This window comes from Mauremys mutica, chromosome 1 (genome assembly GCF_020497125.1).
Source record: "Mauremys mutica isolate MM-2020 ecotype Southern chromosome 1, ASM2049712v1, whole genome shotgun sequence".
Classification (NCBI taxonomy): Eukaryota; Metazoa; Chordata; order Testudines; family Geoemydidae; genus Mauremys; species Mauremys mutica.
The window spans coordinates 358,321,073-358,343,133 of record NC_059072.1 but is presented as its reverse complement, the minus strand read 5'-3'; the positions used below and the strand labels follow the sequence as shown (position 1 = coordinate 358,343,133).

General features: G+C 46.8%; 2 protein-coding genes across 4 annotated transcripts in view; both read right to left on the bottom strand.

Annotated features, from left to right (window-relative positions):
• The window catches only part of LOC123374091 (olfactory receptor 52K1-like), a 236,777-nt gene that overhangs the window by 7,758 nt on the left and 206,958 nt on the right, over window positions 1–22,061 (bottom strand). The window lies entirely within an intron of this gene.
• Window positions 8,571–9,569, bottom strand: LOC123378249 (olfactory receptor 52R1-like). Its single transcript, XM_045031811.1, has one exon. The coding sequence runs from the start codon at window positions 9,567–9,569 to the stop codon at window positions 8,571–8,573; it is 999 nt and encodes a 332-aa protein (XP_044887746.1).

The following is a 22,061-nucleotide window of genomic DNA, read 5'->3' as shown; positions in this document are numbered from 1 at the left end:
CACGTCCAAACGTCATCAATGAGGAGACATTCCTGTACTCCCACTATTCCTCCCCTGGGCCCCCCTCTAGGACACATACCCCTGTGCTCTCTAGAGTGGACGCTCTCCTCTGGTCAGCCGGGAAGGGCTCACAGCTAACAGCCTGGACAGTTGTCTCAGTGGCAGGCTCCACACCTCCCTCCCTTCATGAGCTGGTGTTACCTCTTGCTGCAATGTTAAAGGAACCCACACCCACCCCCTCAGTCGTTTCTATGATTCTATCACACTTCTCTGGGCTCCCCACTGGAACACATCTCCATATGCACCCTAGCATTGGGTTTGTCCCTTGCTTAGCAGCAACATGGACATTTTTCTCCCTGAGGCGATGCTGCCTTCAGCTGAAGGGGAGGAGTTGGTCTCAACTACTCCTACCCCTGGAAGCATGCAGCTTCCCCCTCCTGCAGGGGAATCAAGGAGACTCTCTCATTCCTTCAGCAGTTCCTGGGACTTTCCCCTTTCCCTCTGAGGGCCCAGCAGAACGCTCCTTCTTGCTGCAGACGGACACTTTAACAGCCGGAGCAATATGGAAGAAATCATTGCCAATTAGCATATCAATAGGGTTATCGTCTACCACCCCCACTGATCATACAGCTTCCAAACCCTCCTTTTCTATGTGCACTTTAGCCAAAGGCAAAAGGGTTTTGTAACCACCAAATAATAAAAGCTCTGCCATCTGTCCTGTCAGTATGTCACCTTGTTGCACTATACTCCTCCTAATCACAGAAATTTCTGCCCCTGTATCTTCCCACGCAAGGTGTTCCCTGCCATTAATGCTGACAGTGCTTCATCCCTAGTTGTGCAGAGGCTAATTTTACAAACCTAGTACGATAACTGACAGCTGCCTGAGGTGCTTGTGCGCTCAGAATCTCAGCATTCACATGGGCTATCTGCTGCCTGCTTCCTCTGAGCAAAGGGAATTTATTCCTCAGGTGATCAGTGAATTACAATGGTAGCACCTTCTGGACTCTCTTGTTTTTGCAGCAGATTAGGGTTGGGGATTAGAGGAATGGGGTAAAATGTGACCATGCTTCCCACCAAGTGTAAACCCCTCTGTCTGTAGTTTATTTACAATAGAGGTGTGTGTCTGCTCAAAATCATCAGCTAGAGAAGCCATCTCATCCACAGTTTTCAACTTTTTGTTCCATAGACACTATTTCACATCATCTTTATATATATTTCAGAAGTGCTCCTGAGAAACAAGGTGAAACATCTCTTCAAAGTGTTGCCGGCACAAAGGCCCGAGGCGACAGCAACAGTGGTTCGTTGCCCGGAGTGCCTCGCTCCAATAGACACACCAGGGTGGAGAAGCAAAAAAAGGTTAATTTGAGCCCAAAAAAGGTGCCAGGGAGAAAAGCATTCTCAAATCCTGCACACCGATACAAAACAGCTCTCTCTCTTTTTATACATGATTTCAACTAAGCATTCCCATCACTCCTCACACTCCTCCTCTCCCCCCACCTTTCATTCCCATGCAGCAAATACACTTTGCAATAGCAATCACATGAAGCAGTTAAGTCATACTTGGCAAAAACCATATTATCACGTTAGTAACTTTTTCTTGACCGGTCATTCTGTTTCACTCCCTTCAGCCAGGTGCAAGCAGGCTGTATAATTGCCTCCTGGTACTGATAACTAGTTGCCACACATTCCATTCTTTCCATCTGGCCTGTGGGGTTAATTAAAGTCTAAACATGGAAGCGGTTCGGACAAGCAGAGGCCTGATACAGGGAGCCTTCATTGGCACTGTCATTTTCCACCCCTCGGTTAACACTGGGCCATGCCTGGTGCCACCAACAAAAGCATGTAACACCTTTACCCCTTACCCATTTTCCCATCAAATCTTTCATTTTGTTTACATATTCCACGTTACATACCAGCACCCCTCTTAAGATTCCTAATTTTCACTCTATATGTTTTAGGGCTAATCTAAAATTGTTTCAAAACCATTTCTTTGAATTTACAATAATCTAAAGCACCATCAATTGGCATTTTATTGACTATATCCAGTGCTTTACCAGTTAAATTAGCAACTATAGTGGGCATCTTCTGGTCATGAGGAATCTTATGAATCACACACAGCCTCTCAAAGGTAGTCAAGTATTCAGCAATATCCCCTTCCTTGTTGTATGCAGGACACGGCTGTTCCCATTTGAGGATTTTTGGAGAGGTGGGAATCAGTGGAGTGAGAAGGTTCTGGTTCTGCTTTTCCAGGAAGTCCAAGTGGTGATTCTGCGCTCTCTCTTTCTCCTCAGTTTCTTGTTGTTTTGGTTCCATAGCCCTTCTGTGTTCATCATCTTCTCTGGCAGCCTCTGCCGGGTTTAGCTGCAAAATTCTCCTATGTTCTTTTTCTACTGCCTGCAATCTGAATAGCTCCGATTTCACTTTCATTTTGCTGTTTTCACTCATTTTGGTGCTTTCCTGTCTGTATGTCCCTTTCCCAAAATAAGTAAACAGAAAATAAGAAACAGATAACCTCTTTGACTGATCTCCAGCCACCACACTTAAAATCTCACTTAAAAGCTCTACACCAGTGTAAGAAGTGGAAATCTCACTCAGAACAACAAAATAGTGCATTTCATCCTACTCGCTGTGCCAGAATTTCCCACCGTGAAACCTGGAACTGGAGTACCACTGAGCCCTTTCGCAGACTAATCTGAATCCCCTCTCACACTGTGATTATGTGAAAAGTTGCAGACCCCTCCAGGTCCTGCACTCACACAAACATTCACAGGCAGGGACACACCTGGCTGAGTTACATGAATGCTTTCGCCAGCCACTCATGAGCCAACAATAGAGAGGCTCCAGCCAATTTCCCCCAGCTCTCCAGTCTAGGACCCCAGAGCTGTACCATCCTGCCCTGGTCAGAAGACTGACCAGAGTAAGGTTATTACCCAGTCCGTCCCTCTCTCATTGTGGAGAGCACAATGCACCAGCCCCTCTTCTTGAGCAGATTTCCCTTTTGCAATTCAAACAACACACTGGTTTAGGTAAAAAACATAAAACAGATTTATTATTAACTACAGAAGGATAGATTTTAAGTGATTATAAGTAATAAATGTACAGATCAAAGTAGATTACTTAAGAAATAAAGCAAAATCGCAATCTGAGTTCTATGAAGTAGACAGGGTGTGAATCAAGCAATATCTCATAGATGGTACAAACAGTTCACCAATCTTCCATTCACGAGGTGGAATTTCTCCTTTCCAGCCTGGGACCAGCTCCCCAGTCAAAATCTTTTCCCTCTAGCCGTGTTTTGAGGTGTTGAGTTGTGGGGGGAGTGAGCCCAAGTGATGATGTCACTTCCCCCTTTTATAACTTCTGCCAGGTGCAGGGAATTTCATTGTCACAAACAAAGCCCCCAGCACAGTTAGTGGGAAAGTACAGGCACAAGATGGAGTCCGGTGTCACACGAGCTGGTCACATGCCCTGGAGTGCTTTATTGAATCATAGCAGGGGCCATTACCCGTATTCTGGCTACAACGCCTAGAGGAAAGTCCATCAGGTGGGGACAAGCTTCTCCCATGGTCCATTGTGCTCATTGATAGGCCATCAAATTGAATAGTCCGTTCACAGTGCGCTGGCTCGACTGGATGTAAACTACCTTGCGGAAGTTACTACAGGAACAAACACATTTGAAATAAATACAGGTACAGAGTCAATATTCAAAACTACAGATAGTAAAATGAGACATGTATAGAAATAGGATAATCATATTCAGCAAACTGCAACTTTTCCATTTTCACTTCACATGGCAACTATATAAAAGTGGTGAATATGGGGGTGCCAGGGTATTGTTTTGGGGTACAGCTTGTCACAGCAAAATATTTATCAAACCAGAGCTCTCTGAGATCTAATTTTGTATTTTTTATCGAGGACATACATCCATGTCCTGAAAAAGACTATGTTCTGGTCTGTACCACAGGAGAAAAGGAAGCCAAGCTACAGAGCAAAGGCAATTGAAAGAGTGTTTTCCCCACTACCCATCACATATGCAATATGTGACCCCGTGAAAATATCCTTCTCACTTTCCTTCTTCAGTAAGTGTCACCTGCACTTCTTGTTTGTCAGACCTCAGCCTCACACACATCACTGGATCAACAGACCTTTTACCACAGTATCTGGGGAGCCGTTCGTCCCATCAGGCATCATCATCATCTTCATGGCAAATCCCAAAGGAATGCAAACTGAGCGCCTCCCGGATTGATCTTTGAAAAGGTCTTTCACTCTAGCAATGTGTCCTCAGCAAGAAAGCTGCCAAAAACTGACATAGCGCTGATGGGGGTGGTTGTGGGTTCAATATATCCTCACTCCTGATCTTGTGCTGCTGATCTCAATACGGAGAAGCTGCTGTAGACCACGAGCATTGAAAACATCAGCCCAGAGTTCCTCAGCCTTCCACAGTTTTCTTTCCCCATTGTTCTATAGAGCTGCAGCTTTGTAGCCTCATTCAGCCATGACATCCCCCCAAGGGACATCCGCCCAAGCACTGTATGAACGGAGCACCCACATCTTTCAAGCAGCCTCCAGCCCTGTCTATGTAGCTATCGCCTGCCCAGCAATCCCTCTAGACAGGTTAATACTGAGCTGGTTGCTTTGCAGTTGCAGGCTGCTTGATGGTAATGGCCAGGGACTTAGTTTTACCTGGTTAATAACCAGACTAATGCACCCGGCTTCTTGCCCAGCCAGATCAGCGCTCAGCTGCAGCGGTTCACAGTGCTACACCTGCACTTGCCACTGAAGTGGACGGAATAACAGACCCTTGAGTGTTTGTAACTGGCACCTAGAGTGGGATGCACATTAGAAGTGGCAGAGAGAGGGAGGCGCATGTGTGTGTGTGGGGAGGACGGGGCGGGGTTAGAATGGAAAGGAGAGAAAAGTAACCAAAATGCATGGAGGGGGGCGGGTGGGACGAAATCCAGTAGAACAGGGATTCCCTGCCTCTTCCATTCTGGGGAGCACTTTCTCAGGGAGAGACAAATCCTCTCCCTGACCCCAAACCAGCACTGCCTGGTTCAGGAAACGTTTCCTTCAGGGATTCTGGCTGGATCAGTCTGGGAACTGGAGGACTCGGGGAAATACTGAGGGCAGAGGAGAGTGGGCCACATTAGGCGGAAGAGAGGATCTTGTGGACACCTCCCTGCAGGTTTGGGATCGCCCAGCTCCACTCCCAGTCCCCTAGCATCCATGCACCAGCTCCAGGTTTGCTGTCACAGCCCCACTCAAGCTCCCGCACCCGGACACCTGCCAGGCAGCCGTGTTTGGGTCCCACACACTGGACCCAGGTGTTTTTGAGTTGGAGCAGGGTTCAGGCCCTACTCTAAGTCTGGTTTTATAGGCCCACTCTTGGGGTGCAGCTTCTATTCTAGCACCTCCCTCTGGGAGAAGGGCCCTGCACGTCAAGTGCCAAAGACATACGGGTACAGATGGTTCATACAATCAAACATGAGTTAATAGGTGTGACAGACGGTCAGAAAGGGTTATGCAAGTAGAAGGCTAATTTATCCAAATTCAACCTTTAAAGACATATTAGAGAAGTTTATAAATGGTAATTAGGGCTATTCCTCATAAATAGCAATATAAACGGGAATTGGAATAGAGCTTTGAAATGCAAACCTGTATTGTTAGAGAATTAGAGGTAATACTAATTTTATGTGTTTACTTATATCTTGTTAGATGTTAACCATGTAAACAGATGATTTCTGTCAGTTGGTATGTCGGTTGACTCAAAGATCAAAAGAAAATATTAATATTTAAATTAAACTTGGGTGCAATAACTTCATTGTCTGTACTCTCTCTGACCTTTCTAGTAAATAACCTAGGAACCGCTTTATGGATAATTATCTTATGCTGATGAATGGAAGAGTTACCAGTGTTTACGTAGGAACTAGGTAATTCTACTTCAAAGCAACTATTCTTCATTATCATAGCCTGCCAGTGGTCTATAAAAGAGTACTTGGGCCCTGATCCTATCATCTCAAATCTGCTTAAGCTTCATCAGGGGAAGCTCAAGTCCCAAGACTGAGGTCTCCAGTTCCATTCTGGATCACCCTGATGTAGTAAGAGGAGGCCCTAAGACATAAACCTTGGTATCAGAGGCCCGGTATGAGGCCTGAGGCCTGAACTAAAGTAATGGTCAAGACTTTGCTAACATAAAGCAAAGTTAAGCTGTGAGCCAGAGTCAGGCCCTGCTCACAGAAGCTGGCAAGGAAAGGGCTGATGCTGCAAGAAGATATGTACCTAAAAGGTACTGAACATTCACATACTTGCACATTCCACACAGATAACAAAGAACAGGCTGGCCCATCCCAATGACAGGGGCAAAAGGGTACTATGATGGATAGAGTTGTTTTGATCGAACCAACATGTACAAGGTGAGAGGCGGCACCTTAATACGTAGAGGGGTTGTACCGTGCTACGTGGAGGGGTTGTAACTCATACGTCAGGTGTGAGGTGTAACTTGTTTGTATCTGTGTATAAGAATGCATCCCTGGGGCGGTGTCTTTGACCGGCCTAGGGGGCAGTGGAAAGTCCCGCCACTGACTGAGCCGGATCCATTGCCAAGAGGCACATAGTAGTAGTATGCCCGGTAGACTAAGTACTCTACGGGGAACTGCAATCTGTGTCCGAGATTGCAATAAAACTGATCGACGTGATTTCGTACCTTTCTAGACTCTGTGGTTATTGGGGGTTCTCATCGGGTCTGCTGTGTCAGCTATCTGCAGAGCTGAGGCAGTACACAGAGGGAAAACACGCACACAGCCGAGTGATATCAACAAGGAGAAAGCAGAGCACCACACCGGTAGCACTCTGACAACAAACTTCTGACAACACCTGATATTGGACATTGGACTGCAACCTAAGGATTAATTCTGAAAGAACTCTTTGCAAATCTAAGCTCACCATCTCTACCATGAAACTGACTTAAGAACTCTATACATATCTAGTGTACGGTATAAAGATGTCGGTTAACTTCAGGGTGGAGGGAGGCATTGGGTCATTAATCGGGGCCACCTTCTGCCTGCAGACAGGCTCCTTGTCAGGCTGCAGCAGCTCCTGTCCCAGCCTTGGAGCAGAGGGAGCCCAGCTTGGGAGGCTGAGTAGGAGGTGGAGATTTTGACGGGATGTAACCCCAGGGTGCAGCCTGGAAGCTATTGGAACCGCTGTGCCCCCAAACCATTCAGCTGGGTTGGCATCTCCCCCTGCTCTCCTGGTGACACACAGCCAGCCCCTCCAGGCCCTGTTATCACCTAACACGACAGCAGGTGGTGCCACACACCCAGCTAAGTTACCTGAGTGCTTTACCTAAGCCACTCATGGACCAACAATGGAGGCACCAGCCAGTTTTCCAGCTCCTCAGACTTGCATCCCCACTGGAGCATAAACCCAGAATTAGACCATCTTGCACTGCACAGCGATCTGTACAGCGTAAACTCATTAATTAGCCTGCTCCCCGCTTGATGAGGGGAAGATCTGCACCAGCCTTTGCTAACAGAGCTAAGATTCCCAAACACTTCACTCAAAAACGCGCTGGTTAAGATAAAACATAAATCAGGTTTATTAACTACAGATGGACAGACGTTAAGTGATTATAAGAGATAACAAACAGATCAAAGCAGGTTACCTTGGAAATCAAACAAACTTGCAACCTAAGACTTGTACAGCCTAGATAGGATTTGAATCATCAATATCTCGCCTTAACTGATGATACAAACAAGTTTACAGATTCTTGAGGCGCAGGCTGCATCTGCTATGCAGTTGTGGGGGAATGAAGACAAGTGATGATGTCACTTCCCATCTTTTATAGTTTCTTTCAGCTTGCTGGAAAATCTGTGCATGTGACCTGGAGGGGTCTTCCCCCATTGGCCAAACATTCTCCATTGTCTCCATACTCCGAATGAGGAGGCTTCCTTACACAGACTCATGGGCTAGTGGCTTCGTCCCTCGATGAGTGTTCATGACAGCAATTAACACTGTCTGGCTACTCCTCTGACATACCTGAAAGGCTGGTTTTGGGTGTTTCCAGCCTCACATCACACTTTAGTAACTCACACATAGCAGGATTTCATAGCTTCACATACAATGACAGCGCATACAACCCCAGGGGATATCAATGTTTAGCAGATTAAGACTTTAAGAATGATACCTCACAGGGCATACTCTGTACAAAACATACCATAATTACATCGCCATGGTAAATATGGGTCCTTTGGGGTGCAGAGTGTCACAGGGATGATCCAGAGGGTGGGTTGGAGAGGAGCGAGTGAGGGGCAGGGCCTTGAGGGGAAGAGGCAGGGCACAGGGGCAGGGCCTCAGGCTTCCAGTTACCAGCAATTAGGAAGGGGGCAACCCTATGAGTTGTACATAGGCAGATTCCCCAGTTTGTCAGGCTGACACAGCACAGTAAGGTCAGGAAAGGATTTAATGTCTTCTTGACTGGCTAGTCAGTGGTTCAGGGAAGAGGGCCCAGCACCATGTCACCAGACAGCTCTGCATAGAGCTCGGTCTGAGATCCAGAGAACCAGGAGAAAACTTTAGTTCCATTTATGAGTAAAGGGCTGGAGCAGCCTTACCCGGATCTGTTGGTTCCTCGCCCCATAGATGATGGGGTTTAGCATGGGGGGCACCAGGAGGTACATGTTGGCCATGAGAACGTGGAAATGCAGGGGCACATTGTGCCCAAAACGGTGTGTGAGGAAGGAGAAGAGAGCTGGGATGTAAGAGGCTAAGATGACACAGAGGTGGGAGCCGCAGGTCCCAAAAGTCTTGAGCCGGGCGTCCTTTGTTGGGAGTCTGAAGATGGCCCTGAGGATCTGGGTATAGGACACGGCGATAAAAAACACATCCAGAGCGGTCACGAATAATGCCACAGAGAGGCTGTAGTAACTACTGACACTGATGTCGGCGCAAGCCAGCTTCACCACGGCTATGTGCTCGCAGTACGTGTGGGGAATGATGTTGGTTCTGCAATATGGCCACCTCCTTGCCAGGAAGGGATGGGGCAGTATGAGCATGATGCCGCGCAGCACCATGGCCAGGCCAATTTTGGCCACCATGGGGTTTGTCAGTATGGCGGAATGTCTCAGGGGATCGCAGATGGCCACGTAGCGATCAAAAGCCATGGCAACAAGGATCCCAGACTGTATTGTAGTGAAGCTGAGAATGAAGTACATCTGGGTGAGGCAGGCACTGAAATTGATCTCCCTGGAATAGAACCAGAAGATGCTCAGCATTTTGGGCACGATGGATGTAGACCGGACCAGGTCGGTGATGGCCAGCATGCAGAGGAAATAGTACATGGGACCATGGAGGCTCGGCTCTGTCTTTACGATGAACAGGATGGTGAAGTTCCCCAAGATGGCTATGGCGTACATGGTGCAGAAGGGGATGGAGATCCAGACATGGGCTGCCTCCAGGCCAGGAATGCCCAGCAGGATGAAGGTGGAGGGGTTGGTGAAATCGCTTGAGTTGGAATCTGACATGGAGTAGGGGAGAAGGAGTCCAACGTTGAGGCAGAACAGCGTCTCCTGCATGTACCATACCTTCCCCTGATTTCCTGTATGTGCCCAGGGTCTTGGGCGATGGTCGCAGGACAAACACCTGGATGGAGAGAAAATGTTAATAGCTTTTTATGCAAAAGTTTTGTTGCTGAAGTGCCAGTGTAGACATCGTACTTGATTTCATCACTTTAACTGGTGTCTGGAAGGCACCCCACAATGCCCATCCTAATCACTGTGGTCAGGACTTTCAACTCTTCCCCCTTTAAAGGCCTAGGAATTTTGACATTCCCCTTCCTGTTTGCTCGGCGTGGAGTGTTCACATCACATCTTCCCAGGTGGCCATTGTGGCTCCTTGCAGCAAATGGTCTCTTGCTTGGACCACTGTGGAACTGCTGGATCTGCTCAGTATTTGGGGAGAGGAGGCTGAGGAGTCTCAGCTGTGCTCTAGCTGTAGGAATTTCAATACCTCTGGGCAAATTTCTTGCAGCTTGCGGGAAAAGGGCTATGATTGGGACAAGCTGCAGTGCAGAGCAAAGGGGAAAGAGCTGAGGCCTGCGTACCAGAAGGCAAGGGAGGCAAAAGGTGACTCTGGTGCTGCGCCCCAGACCTGCCACTTTTCTAAGGAGTTGGATGATATCCTGGCTGCGACCCCACTTCCACCACCAAGAGCCCCGTGAATACTTCGGTGGGGCTGGAGTCGACAGAAACTGGACCTAAACCAGAGGAGGAAGTCATTGATGAAGAGGTGGGGACATTAGAAGATGTGGTGCCCATGATGGGGTTGCCCACGGCTGCATCGAGTCAGGAGCTGTTCTCCACTCTGGAGGTGTCCAGCCAGTCTCGGCAGTCACAGTCAGGTTAGCCAGAAGCAGGAGAGGAGACCCCCTGTAAGGTTTTGCTTTCTCAAGTGAAGAGGTGGGTTGAGGGCAGAGAAATGTACAAGGCTGGCTGTGATTGTGTGTGCTGGGCATTTCCCCGTGCAGCTAGGCCGTATGGCAGAACGGGGTGTTGATGCACACCAAGATTTCACTGGAATCCTCCAGAGAGACCTCTGGGAAGCCTTCCTGCAGGTATTCTGCAATCCTCTGCGGGAGGTTCCTTGGCAGAGCTTCTTTGTTCCTTCCCCCATTGAGGGAGCCTTTCTCGTGCCTTTTGCAATTACTTGGGGAAAGACCAAAGCAGCACACAGGCGAGCAGCATAGGGACCGGGGCGGAAACTGCAAGCATGTAGTAGATGCACCTTTGCTTCCTTGTTTACCCTCAGGAGAGAGATATCTGCCACAATGTCCCCCATCTGTGGAAAAGCGTGCGAAACTTTAGAGTGTTGTTCCCTGAGAAGTGCCCCGCGACCCCTTTCACACTGCTTTTCTCCCACGCACAAAGTCCCCCGCCCCTGAGAACACTCACCATGCTTGTAGTGTTCACCGGCATGTGTGCTTGTCAAGGGTCAGCAGGAAAGTGATAGGAGTGTTACCAGCAGTGTATTTTAAGGTAGCGTTTCAGTGCTGCCCGTGTACTTAACAATAATGCTTCTGTTTATTGTTACTTGTTTGGCTAAGACCACATTGTTACTTGTGCTTCACCAGATATGTCCTTGAAAGGAGGCAGCCCCTCCACTCTAGCCGAGTGTCTCCGCCGGATAAGAAAGTGCCCAAGACGGAACAAGGAAGATATGTTCTGGAAGGTGCTGCAGTACTCTGATGCAGACGACAAGCAGGAAAGAAAAGAAAATGAGCATACGCTAGAGATGCAATGGAGATGCTGATAAAAGTTTTGGAGTGGCAAACCAACATGCTGCAGTCCCTCCTGATGCACCAGACTGAGCCATCTGTCACCCCTCTGCAGTTGGGGAAATCCATTTCTGCAAAGCCATCTACAATGTCATGCACGTTGCCAAGAGTCACGGTCTTGCGCAGCAGGATGTGATTAATGGCCCAGCACACTTGCATTAACGCAGCCCTAATGGTCAACTTTCCAACTCCAAACTGATTTGTGACTGATCAGTAGCAGCCTGGAGTCACCAGCTTCCACAATGTGATCGCCATGCACTTCTCCACCGACAGCACAGGTCTCCTTTGGGTGTCCATGCACCATAAGGCTGGGATGAGCTCAGTACCCAATTCCAGGAAGGTGGTTTTTCCACATCCAAAAGTTCTGCAGCCACTGCTCGTCTTCCCGGACCTGCATAGCGATGCAATTCCACTAGTTTCCCGAGCCCAAAAGCAACATTCCACCATGCTCACCCATTCTGTGAACGCCAAAAGCAATCTAATGCTGTTATCCATGTCAAACACCACGCCAGGCAAGTGTGACTCCCGTTGCCTTCACAATTTCAAAACTTATTCCACAGCCATTCATGATGTGCTACTGACAGCTGGCAGAGCAGTGCCAGATCCATTCCTGCAGATGGAGGTGCCGAGCTGAGCAGAAAACAAGGGACATTGAAAAATGCCGTGAACTGGAGACGGAAACACATGGAATGCTGGGATGGAAAACAATGCATCATGGGACATTGAGCCCAGAGCCATGATGTACCGAGATCCGCTCTGCCTTCCCACAACACCTATGTGCACAAGATGCAGAACTGAATTGTGTGATAACTACCCACAGTGCATTGCTCTCACTGTCGCTGTGACTGCCCCACGTGTGGACGCGCTACGCCGAAAGAGAAAGACAATGTGAACGTGCTTTTTTTGGTCGTTTTTCAAACTTTCAGAAAAAAAATCTGCCAATGTACATGGAGCCTTAGTGCAATGAAAGCCAGGCTACAGAGCCATGCTGTAGGGAGTCTCCCATTCACCTAGTTACTGAAAATCTGACAATGGGGAAAAAATCTTTGCCAAGACATGTGCCGGGGGAAACATTCCAACTAGAACACACCTCAGGGAAAAGGCTAGGGTGGGGGGGTCTGGAATATGCAACAGACTGAAAAGTCTGGGGTTCTTTAGTTTAAAGAAGAGACAAATAAGGCAGCACAGGATAGAGGAGAACAAAATAAAGGAAAGGAACCAATTACATTGAAATGGACAAACAAAGAACAGCTCCCAACCAGTAGTAGCAATCTACAGATACCCTTCCAAAGGGCTAATTCCCCAAAGCTGAGACAAATTATGATTGGGAGGAAAAATGTAGACAGAAAAATGGGAATGGAACTCGAGAGTTCTTTAAGAAGAGTTTATGAGACCTAAAAAGCCACGATTCCACAATCAAGAAAGTGGAGAACTTTGGTTAAAAATCCAGTTCAGTAGCAAAGTGAAGGCAGCAATTAAGGGGGGAAAAGCCACATATAACAAATGGGAAAAAGGGAAAATAGCTAGTAAGCAATACTAACAGGAAGTTATGAAAATTGATACAGGACGTTAAAGACATCGGGGAAATCCATGCTTTGCAGGGTGCTAAGGAGAACAAAAAGGAGTTATTAAGTATATTAAGAACAAAAGAAATCCTAGGAAAGGTAAAGGCCAATTCCTATAGGGAGAAAGGAAAGTTGCTAATGTTGCGGAAAAGGTAGATGTGTTCAAGAACTATTTTTGTTCTGCATTTGGAAAGAAGCAGTATGAGGAGTGCTGTGTGCAATTCTGGTCACCGCTCTCTAGAGAAACGGGAAAGGATCCAAAGGTGAGCGACAAAGATGATCCAAGGGATGAAATGCAAACCATAGAGCAAAGGCTGAAGGAAATGGGTATATTTAGTTTGGAAAAGAGGAGATTAAGGAGGGACATGATATTGGTCTCCAGACACTTGAAAGGTTGCCATAAAAAAATGGAGAAATGTTGTTCTCTCTTGCCACAAAGGAAAGGACAAATGGCAATGGGATCAAACTGCAGCAGAGCAGATTTCAATGAAATCTCAGGAAAAATTTCCTAATTGTAGGAACAGGAGGACAATGCAACAGTCACCTAGGCAAGTTGTGGAAGGTCCTTCACTGGAGGTTTTCCAAAGGAGGCTGGAGTCATCTGTCCTGGATGGTTTAGACACAACAAACCCTGCATCTTGGCAGGGGGTTACACTAGCTGACCCTTGCAGGTCCCGTCTCACCCTGTCTACATCTATATGTACAATGTAAAATCTTAGTGTAGACCAGGTCTTAGCCAAACACAAGTTTTGGAGCTCAATACAAGGGTAACTGGGTTAAAAGTAATGGCTTGTGTTATACAGGAGGTCAGACAGGATGATCTAATTGTCCCTTCTGATCTTAAACCCTATGAATCTATTGATAAAGAAAGTAGATGAGGCATTTATATTTACTCTGGCTCATAACATACGAACAGGGGAACATTCAATTACACTGCACATCTGAACATATAACACTGAGAAAAGAAAATTGTTTACATAATCCATATGTGGCCCATGGAACTCCTTGCCACAGACTTTATTGGAGCAGAGAGTATAGCTGAATGGGATTCACAAATGGATTGGCCATTGTAGATGGTGCTGGTGGCTAGTTAAGGCTGTCTGACACCTTCAATTAGGAGACTTCATTTTCAGTTGGTTATAAATTTGCCAAACTTTAACTGTTTGGACTGAAATTTCTCACATTGGGTGTCTGCTTTCAGCTGAATTGTTTTTTGAAAGTTTCAGCCATAAAGGTTCAGCTAACATTTCGAATGAAGCCATGGGAAAAGACGTCTTGCCCATCTTGAAAAATTCATATAATTATTCCAGTGAGGAGCCCTAGCACCTCCATGCTTTCCATCGGAAAGTCAGGCGAGAAGCCACTTCCCCCCGACCCCGTTAACAGCCAGAGCCCCGAAATGCAAGAGGAGGAGGTGAAAGTCCCTGTGCATTAACTCACACACAGCTGGCTCCTGAGGTCTTTACTCAGTTCTTACTCCAAGGGGATATTTGCCTCAGTGGGGCGTGAGAACATATGGGCCACAGCCTCAGAATACCAAGTATTGTCCAGCTACTAAAACCTTTCATCCTGAAGGATTCCCTGTGGCACTGAAACGCAGCCACCTCGGGGCTGGAGGCCATCAGCCAGGGGCAGAGCAAAGAGAAACATTTTGGCCAGTGATATTGGAGCAAACTCATCCCCTGTGGCAAGGGCCCTGGGCTGGCTAATGGCTGTGCAGAGTGGAAAGGACCACGGACTTACTCTCTACCCCATCACGCCCACGTTGCACTGGGTTTGTCGAGCAGGTGAGCTCCTCAGCAAGGGATGGGTAGCTGTGAATTCTGAGCCAGACGTGTCTTCCCTGGCAATCCCTCGCAGGCAGCCGATTCCCACACCTCTCTCACCCCAGCATCTGCAGCAGCTGCCCATGCCGAGAGCTGACACAGTTTATAATATAGCTGTGTGCAATCCCCGGGGGGTTCATTCAGCCTCTAGGGGAGAAGCGGCATCTGAATGGAAACTGCCTGGAGATCGGAGACACTCTAGCCAATGACTCCCGTTCAATGTCTATGCTTCTGTGCTATATATCCAGCTTTAGGAGTAAACAGTAATTAATGGACCTTCGCAAAGGGAGATGAGAACCCTTGGGCTCTCCACTGAGTCAGAGAGGAATTGGCTGCTCTGTGTATTTCTGTATATTTTAAAAGTGTCATTGATTAGTAAGAAAACTAGGGATAATGGCCAGCTCGCCATAGGGTCTAATACCCTGTAAGTACCCAGTATTAATGGATAGATAGTAGTCAGAGAGATCTGGAGATGGATGGCTGAAGGGAGATACGAACACTTTCTGCAGGCAAATGGGGCTATCGCTAAGGAATCAGAGATCAGTAATTCTCATCAGTAACTATCATCATACTGTGCAGCACCTTAAATTGAAGGATCTTCAAAACACCTAGGAAAGGAAATTCGCTACAAACATATACCCATTATACTGATAGGTAAACTGAGGCAAAGGGAGACGTGACTTGGTGAAGGTCACACAGAGAATGACAGACAGAGCAATATGGAAGAAATCATTGCCAATTAGCATGTCAATAGGGTTATCTTCTACTACCCCCCACTGATCATACAGCTTCCAAACCCTCCGTTTCTATGTGCACGTTAGCCAAAGGCAAAAGTGTTTTGTAACCACCAAATAATAAAAGCTCTGCCATCTGTCCTGTCATATGTCACCTTGTTGCACTACACTCCTCCTAATCACAGAAATTTCTGCCCCTGTATCTTCCCATGCAAGGTGTTCCCTGCCATTAATGCTGACAGTGCTTCATCCCTAGTTGTGCAGAGGCTAATTTTACAAACCTAGAATGATAACTGACAGGTGCCTGAGGTGCTTGTGCACTCAGAATCTCAGCATTCACATGGGCTATCTGCTGCCTGCTTCCTCTGAACACAGGGAATTTATTCCTCAGGTGATCAGTGAATTACAATGGTAGCACCTTCTGGACTCTCTTGTTTTTCCAGCAGATTAGGGTTGGGGATTAGAGGAATGGGGTAAAATGTGACCATGCTTCCCACCAAGTGTAAACCCCTCCGGCTGTAGTTTATTTACAATAGAGGTGTGTGTCTGCTCAAAATCATCAGCTAGAGAAGCCATCTATCCACAGTTTTCAACTTTTTGTCCCATAGACACTGTTTTACATCATCTTTATATATATTTCAGAAGTGCTCCTGAGAAACAAGGTCAAACATTCCTTCAAAGCATGTAACACCTTTACCCCTTACCCATTTTCCCATCAAATCTTTCATTTTGTTTACATATTCCACGTTACATACCAGCACCCCTCTTAAGATTCCTAATTTTCACTCTATATGTTTCAGGGGTAATCTAAAATTGTTTCAAAACCATTTCTTTGAATTTACAATAATCTAAAGCACCATCAATTGGCATTTTATTGACTATATCCAGTGCTTTACCAGTTAAATGAGCAACGATAGTGGGCATCTTCTGGTCATGAGGAATCTTATGAATCACACACAGCCTCTCAAAGGTAGTGAAGTATTCAGCAATATCCCCTGCCTCATTGTATGCAGGACACAGCTATTCCCATTTGAGGATTTTTGGAGAGCTGGGAATCAGTGGAGTGGGAAGGTTCTAGTTCTGCTTTTCCAGGAAGTCCAAATGGTGATTCTGTGCTCTCTCTTTCTTCTCAGTTTCTTCTTGTTTTGGTTCCATAGCCCTTCTGTGCTCAGCCTCCTCTCTGGAAGCCTCTGCTGGGTTTAGCTGCAAAATTCTCCTACATTCTTTTTCTACTGCCTGCAATCTGAATAGCTTCGATTTCACAATCATTTTGCTGTTTTCACTGATCTTGGTGCTTTCCTGTCTGTATGTCCTTTTCCCAAAATAAGCAAACAGAAAATAACAGATAATCTCTTTGACCGATCTCCAGCCACCACACTTAAAATCTCACTTAAAATCTCTACACCAGTGTAAGAAGTGGAAATCTCACTCAGAACAACAAAATTGTGCATTTCATCCTGCTCGCTGTTCCTGAATTTCCCGCTGTGAAACCTGGAACTAGAGTACCGCTGAGCCCTTTGGCACACTAATCTGAATCCCCTCTTACACTGTGATTATGTGAAAAGTTGCAGACCCCTCCAGGTCCTGCACTCACCCAAACATTCACAGGCAGGGACACACCCGGCTGAGTGACATGAATGCTTTCACCTGCCACTCATGAACCAACAATAGAGAGGCTCCAACCAGTTCCCCCCCAGCTCTCCAGTCTAGGGCCCCAGAGCTGTACCGTCCTGCCTTGGTCAGAAGCCTGACCAGAGTAAGTTTATTACCCAGTCTGTCCCTCCCTCAATGTGGAGGGCACAATGCACCAGCCCCTCTACTTGAGCAGATTTCCCTTTTGCATTTCAAACAACCCACTGTATTAGGTAAAAAACATAAAACAGATTTATTAACTACAAAAAGATAGATTTTAAGTGATTATAAGTAATAAATGTACAGATCAAAGTAGATTACCTAAGAAATAAAGCAAAATCGCAATCTGAGTTCTATGAAGTAGACAGGGTGTGAATCAAACAGTATCTCACTGATGGTACAAACAGTTCGCCAATCTTCCATTCACGAGTTGGGATTTCTCCTTTCCAGCCTGGGACCAGCTCCCCAGTCAAAATCTTTTCCCTTTAGCCGTGTTTTGAGATGTTGAGTTGTGGGGGGAGTGAGCCCAAGTGATGATGACACTTCCCCCTTTTAAAGCTTCTGCCAGGTGCAGGGAATTTCATTGTCCCAAACAAAGCCCCCAGCACAGTTAGTGTAAAAGTACAGGCACAAGATGGTGTCCGGTGTCACATGAGCTGGTCACATGCCCTTGCGTGCTTCAATGAGTCATAGCAGGGGCCATACCTGTATTCTGGCTACAAAGTCTAGAGGAAAGTCCATCAGGTGGGGATAAGCTTCTCCCATGGCCCATTGTGCTCATTGATAGGCCATCAACTTGAATAGTCCATTCACAGTGTGCTGGCTCGACTGGATGTAAACTACCTTGTGGAAGTTACTACAGGAACAAACACATTTGAAATACAGGTACATAGTCAATATTCATAACTTCAGATAGAAAAATGAGACACGTATACAAATAGGATAATCATATTCAGCAAACTGCAGCTTTTCCATTAACACCTCACATGGCAACTATGTAAAAGCGGTGAATATGGGGGTACAAGGTTGTTGTTTTGGGGTACAGCTTGTCACAGCAAAATATCTATCAAACCAGAGCTCTCTGAGATCTAATTTTGTATTTTTTATCAAGGACATACATCGTGTCCTGTAAAAGACTATGTCCCGGTCTGTACCACAGGAGAAAAGGAAGCCAAGCTACAGAGCAAAGGCAATTGAAAGAGTGTTTTCCCCACTACCCATCACATATGCAATATGTGACCGCCTGAAAATGTCCCTCTCACTTTCCTTCTTCAGTGAGTGTCACCTGCACTTCTTGTTTGTCAGACCTCAGCCTCACACACATCACTGGATCAACAGACCTTTTACCACAGTATCTCGGGAGCCGTTCATCCCATCAGGCATCATCATCATCTTCATGGCAAATCCCAAAGGAATGCAAACCGAGCGCCTCCCGGATTGATCTTTGGGAAGGTCTTTCACTCTAGCAATGTGTCCTCAGCAAGAAAGCTGCCAAAAACTGACACAGTGCTGATGGGAGCGGTTGTGGGTTCAATATATCCTCACTCCTGATCTTGTGCTGCTGATCTCAATACGGAGAAGCTGCTGGGGACCATGAGCATTGAAAACATCAGCCCAGAGTTCCTCAGCCTCCCACAGTTTTCTTTCCCCATTGTTCTATAGAGCTGCAGCTTGGTAGCCTCATTCAGCCATGACATCCCCCCAAGGGCAGCACTGTATGAAGAGAGCACCCACATCTTTCAAGCAGCCTCCAGCCCTGTCTATGTAACTACCATCTGCCCAGCAATCCCTCTAGACAGGTTAATACTGAGCTGGTTGCTTTGCAGTTGCAGGCTGCTTGATGGTAATGGCCAGGGACTTAGTCTTTCCTGGATTAATAACCAGACTAATGCGCCCGGCTTCTTGCCCAGCCAGATCAGCGCTCAGCGGCAGCGGTTCACAGTGCTACACCTGCACTTGCCACTGAAGTGGATGGAATAACAGACCCTTGAGTGTTTGTAACTGGCACCTAGGGTGGGATGCACATTAGAAGCGGCAGAGAGAGGGAGGCGCATGTGTGTGTGTTGGAAGTTAGAAAGGAAAGGAGAGAAAAGGAACCAAAATGGATGGAGAGAGTGAGAGAGAGAGATGGGATGATATCCAGTAGAACGGGGACTCCCTGCCTCTTCCATTCTGGGAAGCACTTTCCAAGGGAGAGACAAATCCTCTCCCTGACCCCAAACCAGCACTGCCTGGTTCAGGAAACGTTTCCTTCAGGGATTCTGGCTGGATCTGTCTGGGAACTGGAGCACTCGGGGAGACACTGAGGGCAGAGGAGTGTGGGCCACATTAGGGTGAGGAGAAGATCTTGTGGACACCTCTCTGCAGGTTTGGGGTCGCCCAGCTCCACTCCCGGTCCACTCCCAGTCCCCTACCATCCATGCACCAGCTCCAGGTTTGCTGTCACAGCCCCACTCAAGCTCTCGCACCCGGACACCTGCCAGGCAGCCGTGTTTTGGTCCCACACACTGAACCCAGGTGTTTTTGAGTTGGAGCAGGTTCAGGCCCTACTCTATGTCTGGTTTTATAGGCCCACTCTCGGGGTGCAGCTTCCATTCTAGCACCTCCCTCTGGGAGAAGAGACCTGCACGCCAAGTGCCAAAGACATACGGGTACAGATGGTTCATACAATCAAACATGAGTTTATAGGTGTGACAGATGGTCAGAAAGGGTTATGCAAGTAGAAGGCTAATTGACCCAAATTCAACCTTTAAAGACATATTAGAGAAGTTTATAAATGGTAATTAGGGTTATTCCTCATAAATAGCAATATAAATGGGAAGTGGAATAGAGCTTTGAAATGGAAACCTGTATTGTTAGAGAGTTAGAGGTAATACTAATTTTATGTGTTTACTTATATCTTGTTAGATGTTAACCATGTAAACAGATGATTCCTATCTGTTGGTATGTCAGTTGACTCAAAGATCAAAAGAAAATATTAATATTTAAATTAAACTTGGGTGCAATAACTTCATTGTCTGTACTCTCTGACCTTTGTAGTAAATAACCTATGAATTGCTTTATGGATAGTTATCTTATGCTGATGAATGGAAGAGTTACCTGTGTATACATAGGAACTAGGTAATTCTACTTCAAAGCAACTATTCTTCATTATCATAGCCTGCCGGTCTATAAAAGAGTACTTGGGTCCTGATCCTATCATCTCAAATCTGCTTAAGCTTCATCAGGGGAAGCTCAAGTCCCAAGACTGAGGTCTCCAGTTCCATTCTGGATCACCCTGATGTAGTAAGAGGAGGCCCTAAGACATAAACCTTGGTATCAGAGGCCCGGTATGAGGACTGAGGCCTGAACTAAAGTAATGGTCAAGACTTTGCTAACATAAAGCAAATTTAAGCTGTGAGCCAGAGTCAGGCCCTGCTCACAGAAGCTGGCAAGGAAAGGGCTGATGCTGCAAGAAGATACGGACCTAAAAGGTACTGGACACCAGAGATCAGAACATTCACATACTTGCACATTCCACACAGATAACAAAGAACAGGCTGGCCCATCCCAATGACAGGGGCAAAAGGGTACTATGATGGATAGAGTTGTTTTGATCGAACCAACATGTACAAGGTGAGAGGCGGCACCTTAATACGTAGAGGGGTTGTACCTTGCTACGTAGAGGGGTTGTAACTCATATGTCAGGTGTGATGTGTAACTTGTTTGTATCTGTGTATAAGAATGCATCCCTGGGGCGGTGTCTTTGACCGGCCTAGGGGGCAGTGGAAAGTCCCGCCACTGACTGAGCCGGATCCATTGCCAAGAGGCACATAGTAGTAGTATGCCCGGTAGACTAAGTACTCTACGGGGAACTGCAATCTGTGTCCGAGATCGCAATAAACCTGATCGACGTGATTTCGTACCTTTCTAGACTCTGTGGTTATTGGGGGTTCTCATCGGGTCTGCTGTGTCAGCTATCTGCAGAGCTGGGTCAGCACACAGAGGGAAAACACGCACACAGCCGAGTGATATCAACAAGGAGAAAGCAGAGCACCACACCGGTAGCACTCTGACAACAAACTTCTGACAACACCTGATATTGGACATTGGACTGCAACCTAAGGATTAATTCTGAAAGAACTCTTTGCAACTCTAAAGCTCACCATCTCTACCATGAAACTGACTTAAGAACTCTATACATATCTAGTGTACGGTATAAAGATGTCGGTTTACTTCAGGGTGGAGGGAGGCATTGGGTCATTAATCGGGGCCACCTTCTACCTGCAGACAGGCTCCTTGTCAGGCTGCAGCAGCTCCTGTCCCAGCCTTGGAGCAGAGGGAGCCCAGCTTGGGAGGCTGAGTAGGAGGTGGAGATTTTGACGGGATGTAACCCCAGGGTGCAGCCTGGAAGCTATTGGAACCGCTGTGCCCCCAAACCATTCAGCTGGGTTGGCATCTCCCCCTGCTCTCCTGGTGACACACAGCCAGCCCCTCCAGGCCCTGTTATCACCTAACACGACAGCAGGTGGTGCCACACACCCAGCTAAGTTACCTGAGTGCTTTACCTAAGCCACTCATGGACCACCAATGGAGGCACCAGCCAGTTTTCCAGCTCCTCAGACTTGCATCCCCACTGGAGCATAAACCCAGAATTAGACCATCTTGCACTGCACAGCGATCTGTACAGCGTAAACTCATTAATTAGCCTGCTCCCCCCTTGATGAGGAGAATATCTGCACCGGCCTTTGTTAACAGAGCTAAGATTCCCAAACACTTCACTCAAAAACGTGCTGGTTAAGATAAAACATAAATCAGGTTTATTAACTACAGATGGACAGACGTTAAGTGATTATAAGAGATAACAAACAGATCAAAGCAGGTTACCTTGGAAATCAAACAAACTTGCAACCTAAGACTTGTACAGCCTAGATAGGATTTGAATGATCAATATCTCGCCTTAACTGATGATACAAACAAGTTTACAGATTCTTGAGGC